At 38.1% G+C, this 14,589-nt stretch overlaps 1 protein-coding gene across 1 annotated transcript in view; it reads left to right on the top strand.

Annotated features, from left to right (window-relative positions):
* Positions 1-13,938, top strand: part of ATSAC1 (Phosphoinositide phosphatase family protein) — a 309,707-nt gene extending 295,769 nt beyond the window's left edge. Inside the window, exons 14-16 of the mRNA XM_089411723.1 lie at positions 12,921-13,109; positions 13,254-13,365; positions 13,484-13,938. Coding sequence (XP_089267849.1) covers positions 12,921-13,109; positions 13,254-13,365; positions 13,484-13,702 — 520 coding nt within the window. The 3' untranslated portion in view covers positions 13,703-13,938. The remainder of the gene's footprint in view (positions 1-12,920; positions 13,110-13,253; positions 13,366-13,483) is intronic.
* The last annotated feature ends 651 nt before the right edge of the window (positions 13,939-14,589 follow it).

A 14,589-nucleotide genomic window follows, 5' to 3' on the forward strand; every position in this document is an offset into this window, starting at 1 on the left:
CATAACATCATTATCAATTATGTAGAAAGAACAATAACATCAATCAATGCAACGAAACAATAAGGAACAATAGAAGAAAAACTGTTAATTTTAGGATAATTTTACTTCAATTTTCTTTATTAGCCCAATATCATATCCATTATAGCAATCACATCAACATGATAGTAAAATGCAGATAGAACATAAACAATAACAGTAGAAGACAAGCCAACACAAGAGGACACAAGATATGGCACTAGCCAGGGACAAACCCCAATGTGGGGAAACCCTTGATCGTTTCTTCTTATAGTTCTTCAAAAGTTCAGCAAAGAGTACAATTTACAATATTCACTTGCCCAATGTAGGGAAACCCTTGATCAATTCTTCTTAGAATTCTTCAAAAGTTTAGCAGAGAGAGAGAGAGTACAATTTACAATATTCACTTGCCCAAACTGATCAGTCAAAATAGAAGAAACAAAAAGCCCTAACTAGAAAGTCAACACTGGTCAACAGGGTTGAAATTGACCTCCAAAACAACTTGGTCAACCTTGGTCAACTCGGCCTCTAATAGCATGATAATGCAACCCAAAAATAGTCCGAAAATAACCAGTCAAATCTGGTCAACAAAAGTCAATGCAACAACCTGAATTAGGGCAGTCAACGTTGGTCAACGCAGGGGTCAAACTGCCTCAGTTTTTGTGCCTAGAATAGTGTCTTGCCCAAACAGAAGTCTCCCTCACAAAATCAAAGTCAAAGAGGGTCAACGTTGGTCAAAGTCAGCCTCCTGAAATTTCGGTCAAATTTGGTCAACGCAACAGCTAGAAAAGATAGTCTTCCTTTTGCACGTGTGGAGAGAGAGAGGCCCATAAATTCGTACCCAATCAAGATGAGAGAGAGAAAGATGAATGAGATGAGATGCCAAAATAAGGAGGCACCTTGTATTTATATGCAACGTTGAAGGCTGGAGGAGGCTAATTTGATGACTGGTCGACCTTGATAATTTGTGCATAATCAAAATAAATTCATAACTTCATTTGTACATGTCAAAATGGGATGATATTCAGATCAATCCTACACCTCTCGGAAAGAGGAATCCAAGAAAAATATCAGCTACCTCATAAGAGCTGTCCAAAGTGATGTTTGGCCATAGTTGTCAAATTTAACAAAAACATACATAATAGAAACACTAGAGTTAGGTCAGAGATGAACACAACCCCATAATGGGGAAAACCCAACCATATTCTTTTTCTGTTAGATATTCATCAATTGTTCAGTTGAGATACAAAGTACATCCTTAGTGAGATACATCATTCATATCAGGCCTTCGAGGCCAATACAAGTCAATTCACAACTACGTTTGTGAATTGAAAGAGACAAGTTCAGGAGAGCGGCTATCATCTCACAATATCACATCTACCATAGCTACATTGACAAATCAGTCATAGAAGCATAGTCATCACTTCCATAGGAACATTGTTATCACTGTCATAGGAGCATTGTTAGCAAGATTCCCATCACTGCCACTGTCATATATTAAGTTCAATAAGGATACTACCATAGTCAAAGTTTCTGTTTCCATGGTTACCATCATATCAAAAGTTTCAAGTCATAGTCATTAAGAGCATGGTCATTGTCATCATATACTGTCATCATATAGGTGCCATTGCCATATTCAACTAGGTCTCAGCAAAATACATAGATCACTATCTAGTATTAACATCATATAAGTTACTATACCAAGTGTACTGACATGTAAGTATTGTCATGTAGGGTCACATCAAAATGCCATCGGATGCCAATTCAAGTGATCTTTGTGCAACTTTCAACAAGGTTATTACTATACCCATGAATTGTTCATACATCTAGGATCACAGTCACATTGTTGCCACTTGTCAAAGAGAATTGTCATATTAAAGATACTGATTGAAGGAACAATGTCATCATCTTGCTATCATAATGTCGAGGTCATATGTTTCATTACATTGATAACTATTTGGGTTACATAAAATGTCATTGAAATCTAACTGTTGAACTGATCTAGGTTACATTTAATGACATTTTCATCATACATTCAGACACTGAAAACTAAAGGATGAACTGATCATATTTGGACTACTTAAAACGAGTCACCAAGATGAATGTAAACCATACATACAAGATAGAGAGCCATCAGAATATTTTGCACAGTATAGCTATGTTAATATATGTACCTCAGAGATGTGCATTGTGAGGCATAAACATATACAAGAGCCACAGTGCAAGAGCCAAACCAAAACCACAGTGCGAGAGTCAAAGAAATACCACAGGGCAAGAGTCAAAGCAATACCACAGAGCAAGAGTCAAAGCAATACCACAAAGCGAGATTCAAAGCAATATCACAGTTCGGGACTAAGGCAAATCCACAGTGCGAGTCATTACATTGGTGTGAAGCCATTACAGTGATGCGAGAACATTACATTGATGCGAAGCCATTATAGTGATACGAGAACATTACATTGACGCGAGAGTGTTAAGTGATGCGAGAGCCAATGTGAGACTATTACAAACCAATTCAATCTTTCCTGTAAGTTTAATCGATGCCCCTTTTTGGATCCAAGAGATCCCCTTTTATATTGTTCAATAAGGAGGCATTTGACATGACCTTTGCTCAAGCCGACTTTGAAATTATGGAGGGATACTCTAATTTAAATTTATATTTTCATTTTAAATATATTTACCATTGCTTGCCCACATAAATATTGATAATAATTTAAATTTTCCATTTTTAGGGTAAGATGGGCTTAATTTAGGGCAAAGGGAAAATTCATCCCTAGATGCCTAAATTTCAACATGCAGTTAGACAGTGATTAATATAATTTAATGAAAAGTCTGCGAAAAGACTCCATGTCTATACATATAAAGAAGATGAACTTCACCATGAAGTCAACCTGAAGCTTTAAAAGAAGATGATGTATGGCTTGACAATAATGGTCGATGGACAAAAGACCGAAGCTTTAAAGCTCTATGAATGGATTCGTTAACCCTTGCGCTAAGTTGTCTTTTTAAATGAATTTGATGATGTTAAAGACTAGGTCTTTGCAAAAGAGGATAGGTAAAGTCTAAGAGGTACGTATAATTCTTATGACCTATGCCAAATTGCTTATTATATTTTATTTCATGTTGATGATCATTTGAAAGGGTTTGCATATATATATATATATATATATATAAAGCCTCTAGAGTTTTGTAGTTGATCCTTTGCATTTTTTTAAAGATCATGAGAATCCAGGGTTTGTAGGACTTGCAAATTTGTGAAGTCTCGAAGACTCTTGGTATTTAGGGTTTTTGAACCCTAGGAGTGAAATCCTAACCCTAGCTAATTGATTCCTCTAAGAAAATCCTAGCTCTTGAGAAATGTTGTCTAGGGTTTGCAGGGCTAAATGTTCTTTGATATTAAAACACTAGTTTTGAAAATAAAACCCTAGGGTATGTATTAAAATCCTAGCAAGGATTAGATTAATATAAATACTAGGGCTTAAAGAGAAAACCCTAGGACTGGGTATCTTTCTTAAAAATAAAAACCCTAATATGGGTTAGATCGAGGAATATCTAGGGTTTGTAATTAGAACCCTAGAAGTGCACTTTTGATAAATCATGGAAACCCTAGATTAACAGGATTTACGTCATGTTCTTGTCTTTATATATTTTGTTTGGTTGTACTTGCTGGTGAAAATTGCAAGCACATAATGAAGGTTGTCAAAATTGTAGAATCAATATGGGAAGGATGGAAGAACAAAGTAAAACAAGACTCGTGCTTGATGATGACTCCTTAATAATGATGAGCATGATGGAAAGAGGGAGTTGTAGGAACCTTGTTGATATTGAAGCTTCCAACTGATAAGGACATTCCAAGAACACATTGATGATTGAAAGATGAAGTAGAACCTTGTTGCAATAAGAAGATAGAACATGCAGAGGAATGATTGACTTCAGAAGGAGCAAGTAGCAAAATTTCACACCTTAATTTGAGGCCATTATGATTTGACAATACTGATATTGATGATTTGTTTGAGATATGATTTGGTTCCTTGGAAAAGCATATTGCAACATAATATGCAGAGGGGAAAGATAGCAGTTGAGATATTTTGTTAGATGATATTAATGTACCTACAACTGTGTGATTTGATCATGAAACACATGGATTGCATGGATAACACTTTTGATGACTTGATAGGCATGAAAGCAGAATTGATATTGGAAAATTGATATGACTCTTTGAAGAATATGAGGCAGAACTCTGTTATGAAGGAAGATGCTAGCAGCTATGAAGAAGCACGACTCCTTGAAGATGATAGATGAACCATTTGATGACAATGTTGTTTGATGATTGACAAGATACATGAAGCTCAAAGTTTGATATGATGCTATTAGGAGCCAAGAAACCCTGTCATGAAGATGAAATATGAAAGAAGGTCGAAGCTCAACTATGATGTATTGCAAGATAGGAGCCCTTGCAGCTACCACTAAACTCTCCACGAAAGGACAAGTAGTTGATGCATTGATGAAGTTTGAGACCAACTAAGGATTGTTATGATGTCTCCCAGATTGAGAGGGAGCAAGAAATCTCTTTCATATTTAAGGAGTAAGGACCTCCTCCCTGGTGGAGACGGAGTGATGGTGGATACCATATTCTCCATGTGTCATGAACTAGGTCAGCACTAGTTGTCGTATGTCTAGTGTATCACACTGGGAGGGAGAATGGAGGATTGGATAAGCAGTTGGGACTAGTACTCCTTGAGGATTGGAATGCAAGATAGGAAGTAGTCTTGTGGACCGACACTTTTTGAGGATTTGACAAGGTATCCAAGATAAGAGTGATCGAAGAGGACTGATATTCTTTAAGGATTGGGAATCCAAGATAAGAATAGTCCATAAGGACATACTTAGTGAACATTCAGATAGGATATGTGCCTTGAGAGGCGATGGTGGTGTCCATATGTACAACATTGTGCTCTAGTCTTGTGGAGAGTTAGAGCTTGTCAAGTTAAGGCCTTGCTATGTTGCAATTTGACAATGTTGGTTATGATGTTGATGCTTAAAGATGGCTTATCAATCTGACGACTCTTATGAGAATATTGCAATTTGAGAAGTATCCTTGTACTGGTTATGGAATTATGAATACCTCCCAAGTTAAGAGGGAGCGTTAGAAAATGTAACTAGGTTTGGTCTTCATAAAAGAAGAAAAAGGAAATTTATTTTTCAAGCATGGCTTTCATCTTCAATAAATTATTATTTCATTAGTTAAGCACGTTCTTCATGCTTTTAGGATTTGATGAGTCAAAGTCCTATTTGGATCTATTGTAAAGCAAAAGGAAAAATAATTATAAATATGTATTTTGGGTCAAAATTACCTCTAGATGCCAAGTCGGCCCTACCCCAAAGGTCATGTCTATTCGAACCCCTCTGGAAAGTATAAATAAAGGGTGAGTTGAGCTCATTTGGACACACACAATTTGCTTGATTGGTTCTAAAATTTTGTAGAAAAAAGGAGGGTCAAAGTTTGAAATTGAAGAAGGATTTGTGGAAGTTCTGCATCATGTCTCTTGTTGAAGATTTGTTGTTGGTGTCTTGCTATTGATGGATTTGTCGTGTCGAAGGTAGCTTTGAATTGACATCTAGAATGTTGGTCATGGGTCTTGGATATCTCACTTTGATCTGATTTTATAAGAAGAGATTTTTTTTGGGTTTTACCCTTAGAGGGGTTTTTCCCTAGCTTGAACCCATATCTTGTGTTCATTGTTCTTTTGTGATATTCATGTTTATATTTGATAATTGTTTGATGAAAGAAACACAATAAATATTAATAAGAAGCCAACAAATATTCACAAGCAATTATCAAAGAAAGAGAAATCTAATTTAAGCGCAAGCCCCCTGATTTCTCAACAACTCGATGCTATGGGGCACTCACTCTACCCGCTAGCCAAGTAACCTTTGGCAATATAGTCAAAACCTTCTGACCAGGAGAGCACTCTGAGCCCTGATGATCTCTAGCCACATTACATGGTGCCTAGTCAATACCCTTGACCTAGGGAGAATATCCGCCCTTGATGCTACAACATCAACACTCCCTCTAACCAAGGGAAGCATTCTCAACAACACCAAGCTTATACTTAAAGTAGACAATCTTCATCTAGGATAGAGGCTTTGTGAGAATGTCAACAACCTACTCGTTTGTAGAAATGTATTGAAGCCTCATTGCTCCCATATGTACGATGTATGGAGTGTAGTGGTACTTGATCTCAATGTGCTACGACCTATTATCATGGTCATCTTCAACACCTGATCAACCAATCTTACAAGCAACTTCCGAAGCCACATTGCTTCACAACTCACCAAACTCGTTGCAATATACTCAACCTCTACAGGCTTGGTGCAACATACGTTTGCTTCCTGCTCATCCAGGATATCATAGCAGAATTCAAATTGAAGGAACACCATGATGTGCTCTTCCTATCTTCTACATTCTCTTCCCAATCTGATTTTGTATTTCCTTGCAACTATACTTCATCATTTGAGACATATCTCAACCATGTCCAACTGTACCATGTCAGTACCTCTACACATGTTGTGTTGCATGTCTTGGCTCAACCATAAAATGGTCGGCTTCCTTCACTGAATCCCTCACCATAGCTGCTTTCCAATCACCCTGATTGGGTGCTCCCTTTGACATTGAAACAGATCCTACTGTGGCAGTCTTAGTTGCTCCCTCTGTAGCTGTTGCGTCCTAGTCATTGAAGCATATTTGTTATCTAGCATCGTCCACTCTTCGAATGCATATTGCTCTAGAGATCTCTCGTTTTTGAGCTTCTAGTCTAACAATCTCAATCCCATGACATCCACTTGGACGACTAGTCCTTCCACTTTGCTTGATTGTCTATACATTGTGGGATCCACCAAATTTGAATCAGAGCCTCTCATCATCTTCAAATTGGTCACCATATGAGTGTGTATGAACTTGCAGTCCATCATCCGAAACTTTTGAAGGATCTCAATAGTATAGTTCCCTTGACCAAGGAAGTAATGTATCTAATCTAGATCCTTCATCTCGAATTTAGAGGTCAACTTCCTTTGAAGTAGGGCTTCCTGAGGTAATCCTGATTGCTTCCTCTATCATAAAAGCAAATCCTTCTGCCACTACTGCTCCTTTTTCACGTGAGTCCTTCTACTCTCGTAAAAAACAAGTCATCAACATATAATAATAAGATCATAGGCTTACTTTTAACAACCAAGACTCATCAAGTATCCATCAATCTGAGATACCATTCCCAAGGTGCCTGCTTGAGTTCATACAAAGCCTTCTTTAGTATGCAAACATGAGATTCCCTCTCATGTACCTCAAAGCCCTAAGGTAGCTCTATGTACACTTCTTCTTCCTCAATTACTCCATTGAGGAAAGTGGTCTTCACATCCATTTGATGCAATTTCCAACCCATAATAGAAGCAATAGAAATAATAATTCTAATAGAAGTGTATCTGGCAACTGGAGCAAATATCTCTTCATAATCCTATCCCTCTTTCTGGGAGAACCCTCTTGCCACGAACCACACTTTGTACTTCTCTATGTTGCCATCTATCGCATGCTTGATCTTGTAGATCCACTTGGAAGTCGTCGCTGAATTCCCTTCAGGTCTTGGCATAATTTCCCACACATCATTCTTCATGATGGACTAATATTTCTTTATCATGGCATCCTTCCAAACTACCTGGTTGTCTGCTCCCTCTTAACTAGGAGCTTTGTCCGGTCATCTAGCACAATTGTGGATGTCTGTACAATTTCTCCCTCTAGAACATGAATCACTCTTGTTGAGTATATGCTTGATCACAGGAGAATCCTTTGTCACAAACTTTGCTTAGTTCCTCCCAATGCTTCCATCTGCTGCCAGAGCCTTGGCAGCCTTCACAATACCTACAAACCTCATTAGGAGGCCATGTAAGAAACAATTAAATCAAAGACAAGAGGCTGACCAAAAATAAAGTAATAATAATCATGGAAGAAAGATATGAAGCACTTATCTTTTGATCTCAGGATTTTAGGGAATTGTCAATTCCCTCTTGATCCTTGCCTCTTTTAGAAATCATTGAAATCCGTCTGCAATCTCATCAAGCTAGAAATGCTCATCCTCGTCCTCATCATCAACTACTAATGCATGTTACTTTCTTTTCCTTGCTTACATGAATTGTATGAGCTAGGGTTTCTTCATTCAACAGATTCATTGATTTTCAACACTCTAGGTCTAGCTCCAGGGTTTTGTCCACAAACCCTACGACATTCTAAATCATAACCTTCAAGCCTTTTCTAGTGTTTACAAATCCTAAATCTATTAGCTCTTCCAAGAAGGGCTCATACTTTAGCACAAATGTTGCCTTTCTTGCTTTATGAGAGCATTTGTCTTCAGCTCCTTCTGGCACTAGAGTAACTTTCTTTAATCAAATCAATTTGATCATATCTCAAATGCTTAAAAGAAAAAATCTGCCATATATGAATCTGTTCTGGAAAAACCCTAGCAACATATCTCAATACAATTTTAGCTTCAATAGCATATATAAGGCATATTCTACACATACTTGTCAAGGACCCTTCTTCAACCATATAGTACAAGGTTCATGACAATGTACAGCTTCAAGGCAACAGTTCTAAAGAAAACTTTGATACAGTACATCACACTTCAGGTTGCCAAGCGATGTTGCACAGGTGTATGGATCACACTCAGTTCAACCCCTTTTGGCAGGCCTTATCAATGACAACACTTTTGATTTTGCCTCTAGAGAGCTTCCTAGACAGGCCTCAACACTGTCCTCTCAACCAGGCTAAACTCAATCCTGCAACTCGGCTTTCTAGATTTCTGTTCAGCCTTTTTACTTCACAGTCCAGCCTATACTCAGCCTACCCTTGAACAACAGCCCTTCTTCTTTGCCTCGTTGGCCTCCACACAGGCTTGAGACACCTCCACATCTCCTGGCCACCAATCTGAGGCTACTGGGCCTCTTCTGCGCCCCCATTGAGGCCCTTTCGACCGTCAACAATTAGTACTGAGGTCTTTTCGACCCTATGTTACTTGGCTTCTAAGGGCTTCAACCTTCTTCTCAGGAAAAGATGGAATTTGACTTGGGCAGCCTCTTCTCCATGTCCAGTAGATAGATAAACTCAGCCTGGTCACACAACAGAAAACTTCCTTCTTCCATACAGAGCAGACCTATTTCATAAGGTGATTGCCCTATGGACTATTTCATCATGTTATCAGTCAATCAAGGAATGGTCAAACTACCAATGATCCAATATATCCTTTGTAAGTCTTTTACTCTACCGCATTATTTACTAGCACTGTCCCTTTAATGGCTGCTCTTTCACCCAGCCTCTGATACCATGTTGATTTTTCTTAAAAGAGGTTGATCTTCTAATCTAATAATTACTTTTCAATGATTCATTAATCAGTTGTCTTATGTCACATATATCTTCAAGCAATTATACATAGAAAATCTCAACAGTAATGCAATAATGACAGTAGGATCATAAAGAGACAGCCAAGCACAAAAGAGACACAAATTTACCCTGGGAAAAACCTAGCAACCTTTGCTTAGGAGAAATTGTTCAATTCAACAAAACGTACAATCTGATTTTTCTATTCAAGCTTGGTCAAACAGACCAAAGAAACCAACACAAGTCAAATCTGGTCAACCAGGCTGAAATTCGGCCTTCCTGCACCTGCCCAAAAATCGGTCAACCTCAGTCAAACAGGCCAAAATTAGGCCTCCTGCAACTGCCCAGGAACTTAGTCAAACTGCAGTCAAACTGCCCAAAAGTAGGTCAGTCAACCTGTGCTCAAACTGCCGAGTAACAGGCCAAAATTCAGCCTCTGAATCTGCCCAGAAATCTCAGTCAACCTGCCCAGAAATTCAGTCAAACAGCACTCGGTAAATGCTGGTCAACGCAGTCAAAGCTTCAGAATTCTTCCTCCTTAACTCACATGTGTGAACAGAAGAATAGAAGATGTTATTTGATCTGAACTGTGTGTCCAAATGATGGAGGTCGAGTGCCAATTTATATTGTTCTTGTGGTGCCCAAGAGTCATGTCCTTTAGCTGGGCTGACCTGAACTTGAGGGGCTGACTTGAGCAATTTAATTCAAATTTAAAATTGTAATTTCCCTCCTTTTCATGGGCCAACTTGTAGCTGGGGGATACCTCCCACAGCTACCCAAATATCAACACCCCTGCCAACCCCGAAACTCATTCAACCTTGCTTCTAGTTCCATGACCTCTTGACATGTTCTTGATGAGATTTTGACATTTATGTCTTTGTCTCTTCCTTGAGCTGGTCTGTTGGCATTGATCTTTATTTGTTGCTATTCACATAGCTTTAGGACTGCTTTTGCACTCCCACTTGTGCTACACTGGGTGTACTCCTTAATTCCCATTGACCTAATTTTTAAAATTATTTTCTTTAAATCCCAGTGACATACTTTTTAAAATTATTTTATTTTTCCAACCTCAAAGGGGAACACCTGATGCTTCCCCACAGGCATGGATGGCGTCCCTAATAAACTCATTAGTCATTACAGAGATTAATGTGCCACACTCAGAGATTCAAACTGGGCACTTGTTGGCATGGAACTAGCCCAATGCCTGGCAACATTGGCAACAACCAGTTGAGCTTCAGCTAACCCCTTGAGCAAGCTTATTAATATTATCTATCTAATCTGTAATTTACATAGCTTGCTGCAACCAGATTTCAGCTTATGCTTTAGAATTGGAGCACAGTTAATCCAGTTGTGAATGACATAGGTGTAAGATTTAGACATGATTTCTTGTCAACTCATATTCCAATCTACCGTGGGAGCTTCCCTTGTATGAAACTTGTCTATTCTCATGGCTCCTGACAGAATCCCTTTTTGTCAAAGTTACTTTAACCATACAAGGTTAGCAATTTGTATCTTTATGACTTTAACTCTAGATCCTGAAGAGTTAGTAATTTGTATGGGAGTTGTATATTCTGACGGCTCCTGACAGAATCCCTTTTTGTCGAAGTTACTTTAACCATACCAGGTTAGCAATTTGTATCTTTATGACTGTTAATTCTAGATCCTGAACAAACATTTGTATCCACTATGCAAAGTTTCCTCTCTTTGGGAAATAAGTTACGGTGTATCCCAGAGGCTTCCCACAGAATTCCAGTTGATGGCAGCCAATCAACTATGAGAAAGTCACTAGCTTGTATTTGTTTGAAGACATGGGAAGAAAACATCAGAGTATGGTTTATATAGATGTCTGCAAGTTAACATATTTGTTGGCAGGTATGCGGACTAATAGTTAGTTGAGTAATATTTCGGTTTTTACGAAAGACAGGTTTTCATGGTACTGGCCCACTACCAATGTCTTAAAACTCTGACTCCGACTCCGACTCGGCTGAGGGTCGACTCCGAGTCCAACTCCAACTCGGTATTGACTCGGCCGGCTCGATTTCAATGACTGTCATTGTAAAAGATACATTAAATATTTATTTTTTATAAAAACACATAATTTTAAAGATTTTCATTCATGTTTCCAAACACACAGCATTATAATATAGATAGAAGACAACATATGATCAAAGTAGGCTCATGAATATATCCATTATATCAAAATGGCACCCAGTGCACTGTCCAATACATGCACGATGATGATATAGAGATCAAAACAAAAACACATAACCAAGGAGGCTAGAAATGGCCTCTACAACAAAAGTCTGTGACCAATACTACTGGCTACTGCTAGAGTTGCCAACATCATCTTACTTGGGAGCGGGAACGGCATTTTCAGAAGCTCCCGGTTTGGGAGCGAATCCCGGAGGATTTCGACAACCAATGTCACTAACATCAAGGTACATAGAGGGATTGGTTCTCTTGATTAAATATGAGTTCCATACCCTAATACATGACAAAATTCAATGTAAACATTGCAATCCCCCAATCCTGAAATCCTGAAAAACTGATAAGTCTACTGGATTTTGAATGAAATCTAAAATTCTACTTTCTCCATATGAAATCCAATGATGCCGGAACCACTCTCAAACATCCTAAGTCATTTCATGGTAATGTTAAAAATTTAAGTAAAAGGATGAAAATGAAGATTAAGGAGAATGAAAATGAAGATTAAGGAGAATGTCACTTTTACTTTAAGAATTTAGCATTACCATGAATAGCATATCAATACTAGGGATCCGAGTCAGCTAGGGAAACCCATGAGTCAGACAGGGAAGCCCAGTGAGTCCCCAAAAATGAAATTTCAAAAAAAAAATGCCACTGAAGTGACTTGACCGGCTGCTGTTACCGAGCCGGCCGAGTTGGCTCAGACTTAGCCGAGCCGACCGGGTTGTTACCGAGCCGGCCGAGTTGTTAGCCAACTCGGCTGGCTCGGTAACAACCCGGCCGGCCAGTTCGGTTCAAAGGCCGAGTCGACCCGGTTGGGCTATGACTTGGACCAACTTGGCTGAATCGGAGTCGAAACAGCTGGTTTTTAAAACAGTGCCCACTACACTTTTCAGAAAAATTGAATCCCATGCTTCAATATATAAAAATCATATTGTGGCAGGCATTGCTAGGACTTTTATGAATTTAAATCTTATGTTTAGAGAACATATATCCTTAGTGGTTTATAAACATAAATTGAACTTCAGAAAAAAATCAGTTAATATGCCTGCACTATTATCCAGTTTCCTTCTGCTAGAACAGTCATGGCACTCAATTTTCTTTATTTTCCCTCGTAGTCCTATCTTTCATACTTGCATATTTTTAAAACAATTGAAGTAGGTAGCTTTTGGCTGATGAAGTTAGAAATAAATCAGGTTTTATGAGAGTCAGTTCCCTGCATTTGATCAAAGAAATAAAATTAAGATATATTAACCCATTCTTATTGTTCTCAATACAGTGAAATACAGTTGAAAAGTCCAAACTGGCTTTTTGGTCAAAGAAAAGTTGAAGGAAAAGGGCAATTGTGTAAAATTGCTACCCGAGGTAGTGTACAGTACAGGAAAAGAGACGAAGAGGTCAATGATGATTGTGATGAGTTGAAATGTTTGTTCTCTGGAGACTCATATCAAGAAGCTATTTTTGAGAGGTAATGATTAGTGGATGACTATTTTGTGGTGCTTGTGTCACATGAGATCTCCCTCTTCCTTCAGCTAGTTATCTCTTGTGGACGATGTTTTCCTAGGACATTATATCTAACTTGCAATTGACTCTAGTTTTTCTTTTCTGCAAGTTACCTTGCCATTGCCTCAACAACAGAAGTTGATAACTGGTATGGCAAAGGGCTTCTCTTTGATACAGTTGAAGATAGTGAAGCTTACAAACACTATGCCGAATGCTGTCAGGTTTGCTGTTTTATGTCCACAGTGAAAATCATTTGGGGTTTATTATTTGGTTAATTCTCATGTAGAATCTGCTGCTTGAATCTGTTGTCTTCTAATTTATTTTCTTGGTTTGAGTCAGGGACCAGCATTGGATCCATTTGGGCATGATGCCGAAAAAGAGCAGTACTATTCAGATGCCTTGTGCCAGGTTTTGAAAGGTCGAAAAGATGAGTCTGTAGAATCAGAAATGGAAGATGCTCTTAATGAGTATGAAAAAATTGGGAGTGATCTAGGAATCAACAACCCATCTCTGTCTTCTATTCTTGTGGAACAGAAGACATGTAAAGTTAAAGGTTGAAATCAGTGCTTTTTATCAGCTGCTAGGGTGCACATTATAGCTAGCCAAAATTTGCAGTCAGTACCTGGTATTAAGCTGCGTTACAGTAAAAGCTGCATCATGATATTATTATGTAAGAAATATTTGAAGAAGTATTTAACAAATATATGATAGTTGTAAAGAATGTTCACAGTTTATTTAAAAGGAAATACTCGAAGATATGTAATGTTAAAGGTCGAAAGCAATGATTTTTCTCAGCTGTAGGGGAGCACATTATAGCTAGCGAAAATTTGGAATCAGTACCCTGTATTAAGGTGTGTTACAGTACAAGCTGCATCATGATATTATCATGTAACAAATATTTAACAAATATACAACAGTTGTAAAGATTGTTCACAGTTTATTTAAAAGGAAATCCTCAAAAAGGAAACCAGCTATTTGCTTTATAGGCATTTTTGGCACTGCATGCCTTCTGCACTTCAATACTTCAAGACGTGAATTCTCGAATTCATCTTTGAAAATGCCTAATATAAGTAGATCCTCGAGTTGATTGCAAAACTGTTCAATCATTAGGCATGTCCCAATTCACAGATTGTGGCTTTGTTACAGAATCAATGTAAACCTTTGCCATGTTACAAAATTAGAAAGGCAGAAAGATTTTCTTTAGTTGATAATTACGTGTGATATCTTTGTATTTTTTGTATCTTCCTTGTGTTCTTCTTTTATCTTAGTTCATGAAGCAATTATAAAAAAAAAATATGACTATTAGGAACACTAGATGTAGGCGGACAGCCAAGGCTAAAACCCCTATATAGGGGAAAACCCAGCCAAGAACTCTTTCTTCAATGACTCAAATTGAGATGGACCAAGACCCTAGACCAACATACTTCCCTCCTCCACCAAGTTAG

Source organism: Pinus tabuliformis, chromosome 3_1, assembly GCF_031772625.1.
Source record: "Pinus tabuliformis cultivar Carrire ecotype Pingquan chromosome 3_1, CPIR1, whole genome shotgun sequence".
NCBI classification, from domain to species: domain Eukaryota; kingdom Viridiplantae; phylum Streptophyta; class Pinopsida; order Pinales; family Pinaceae; genus Pinus; species Pinus tabuliformis.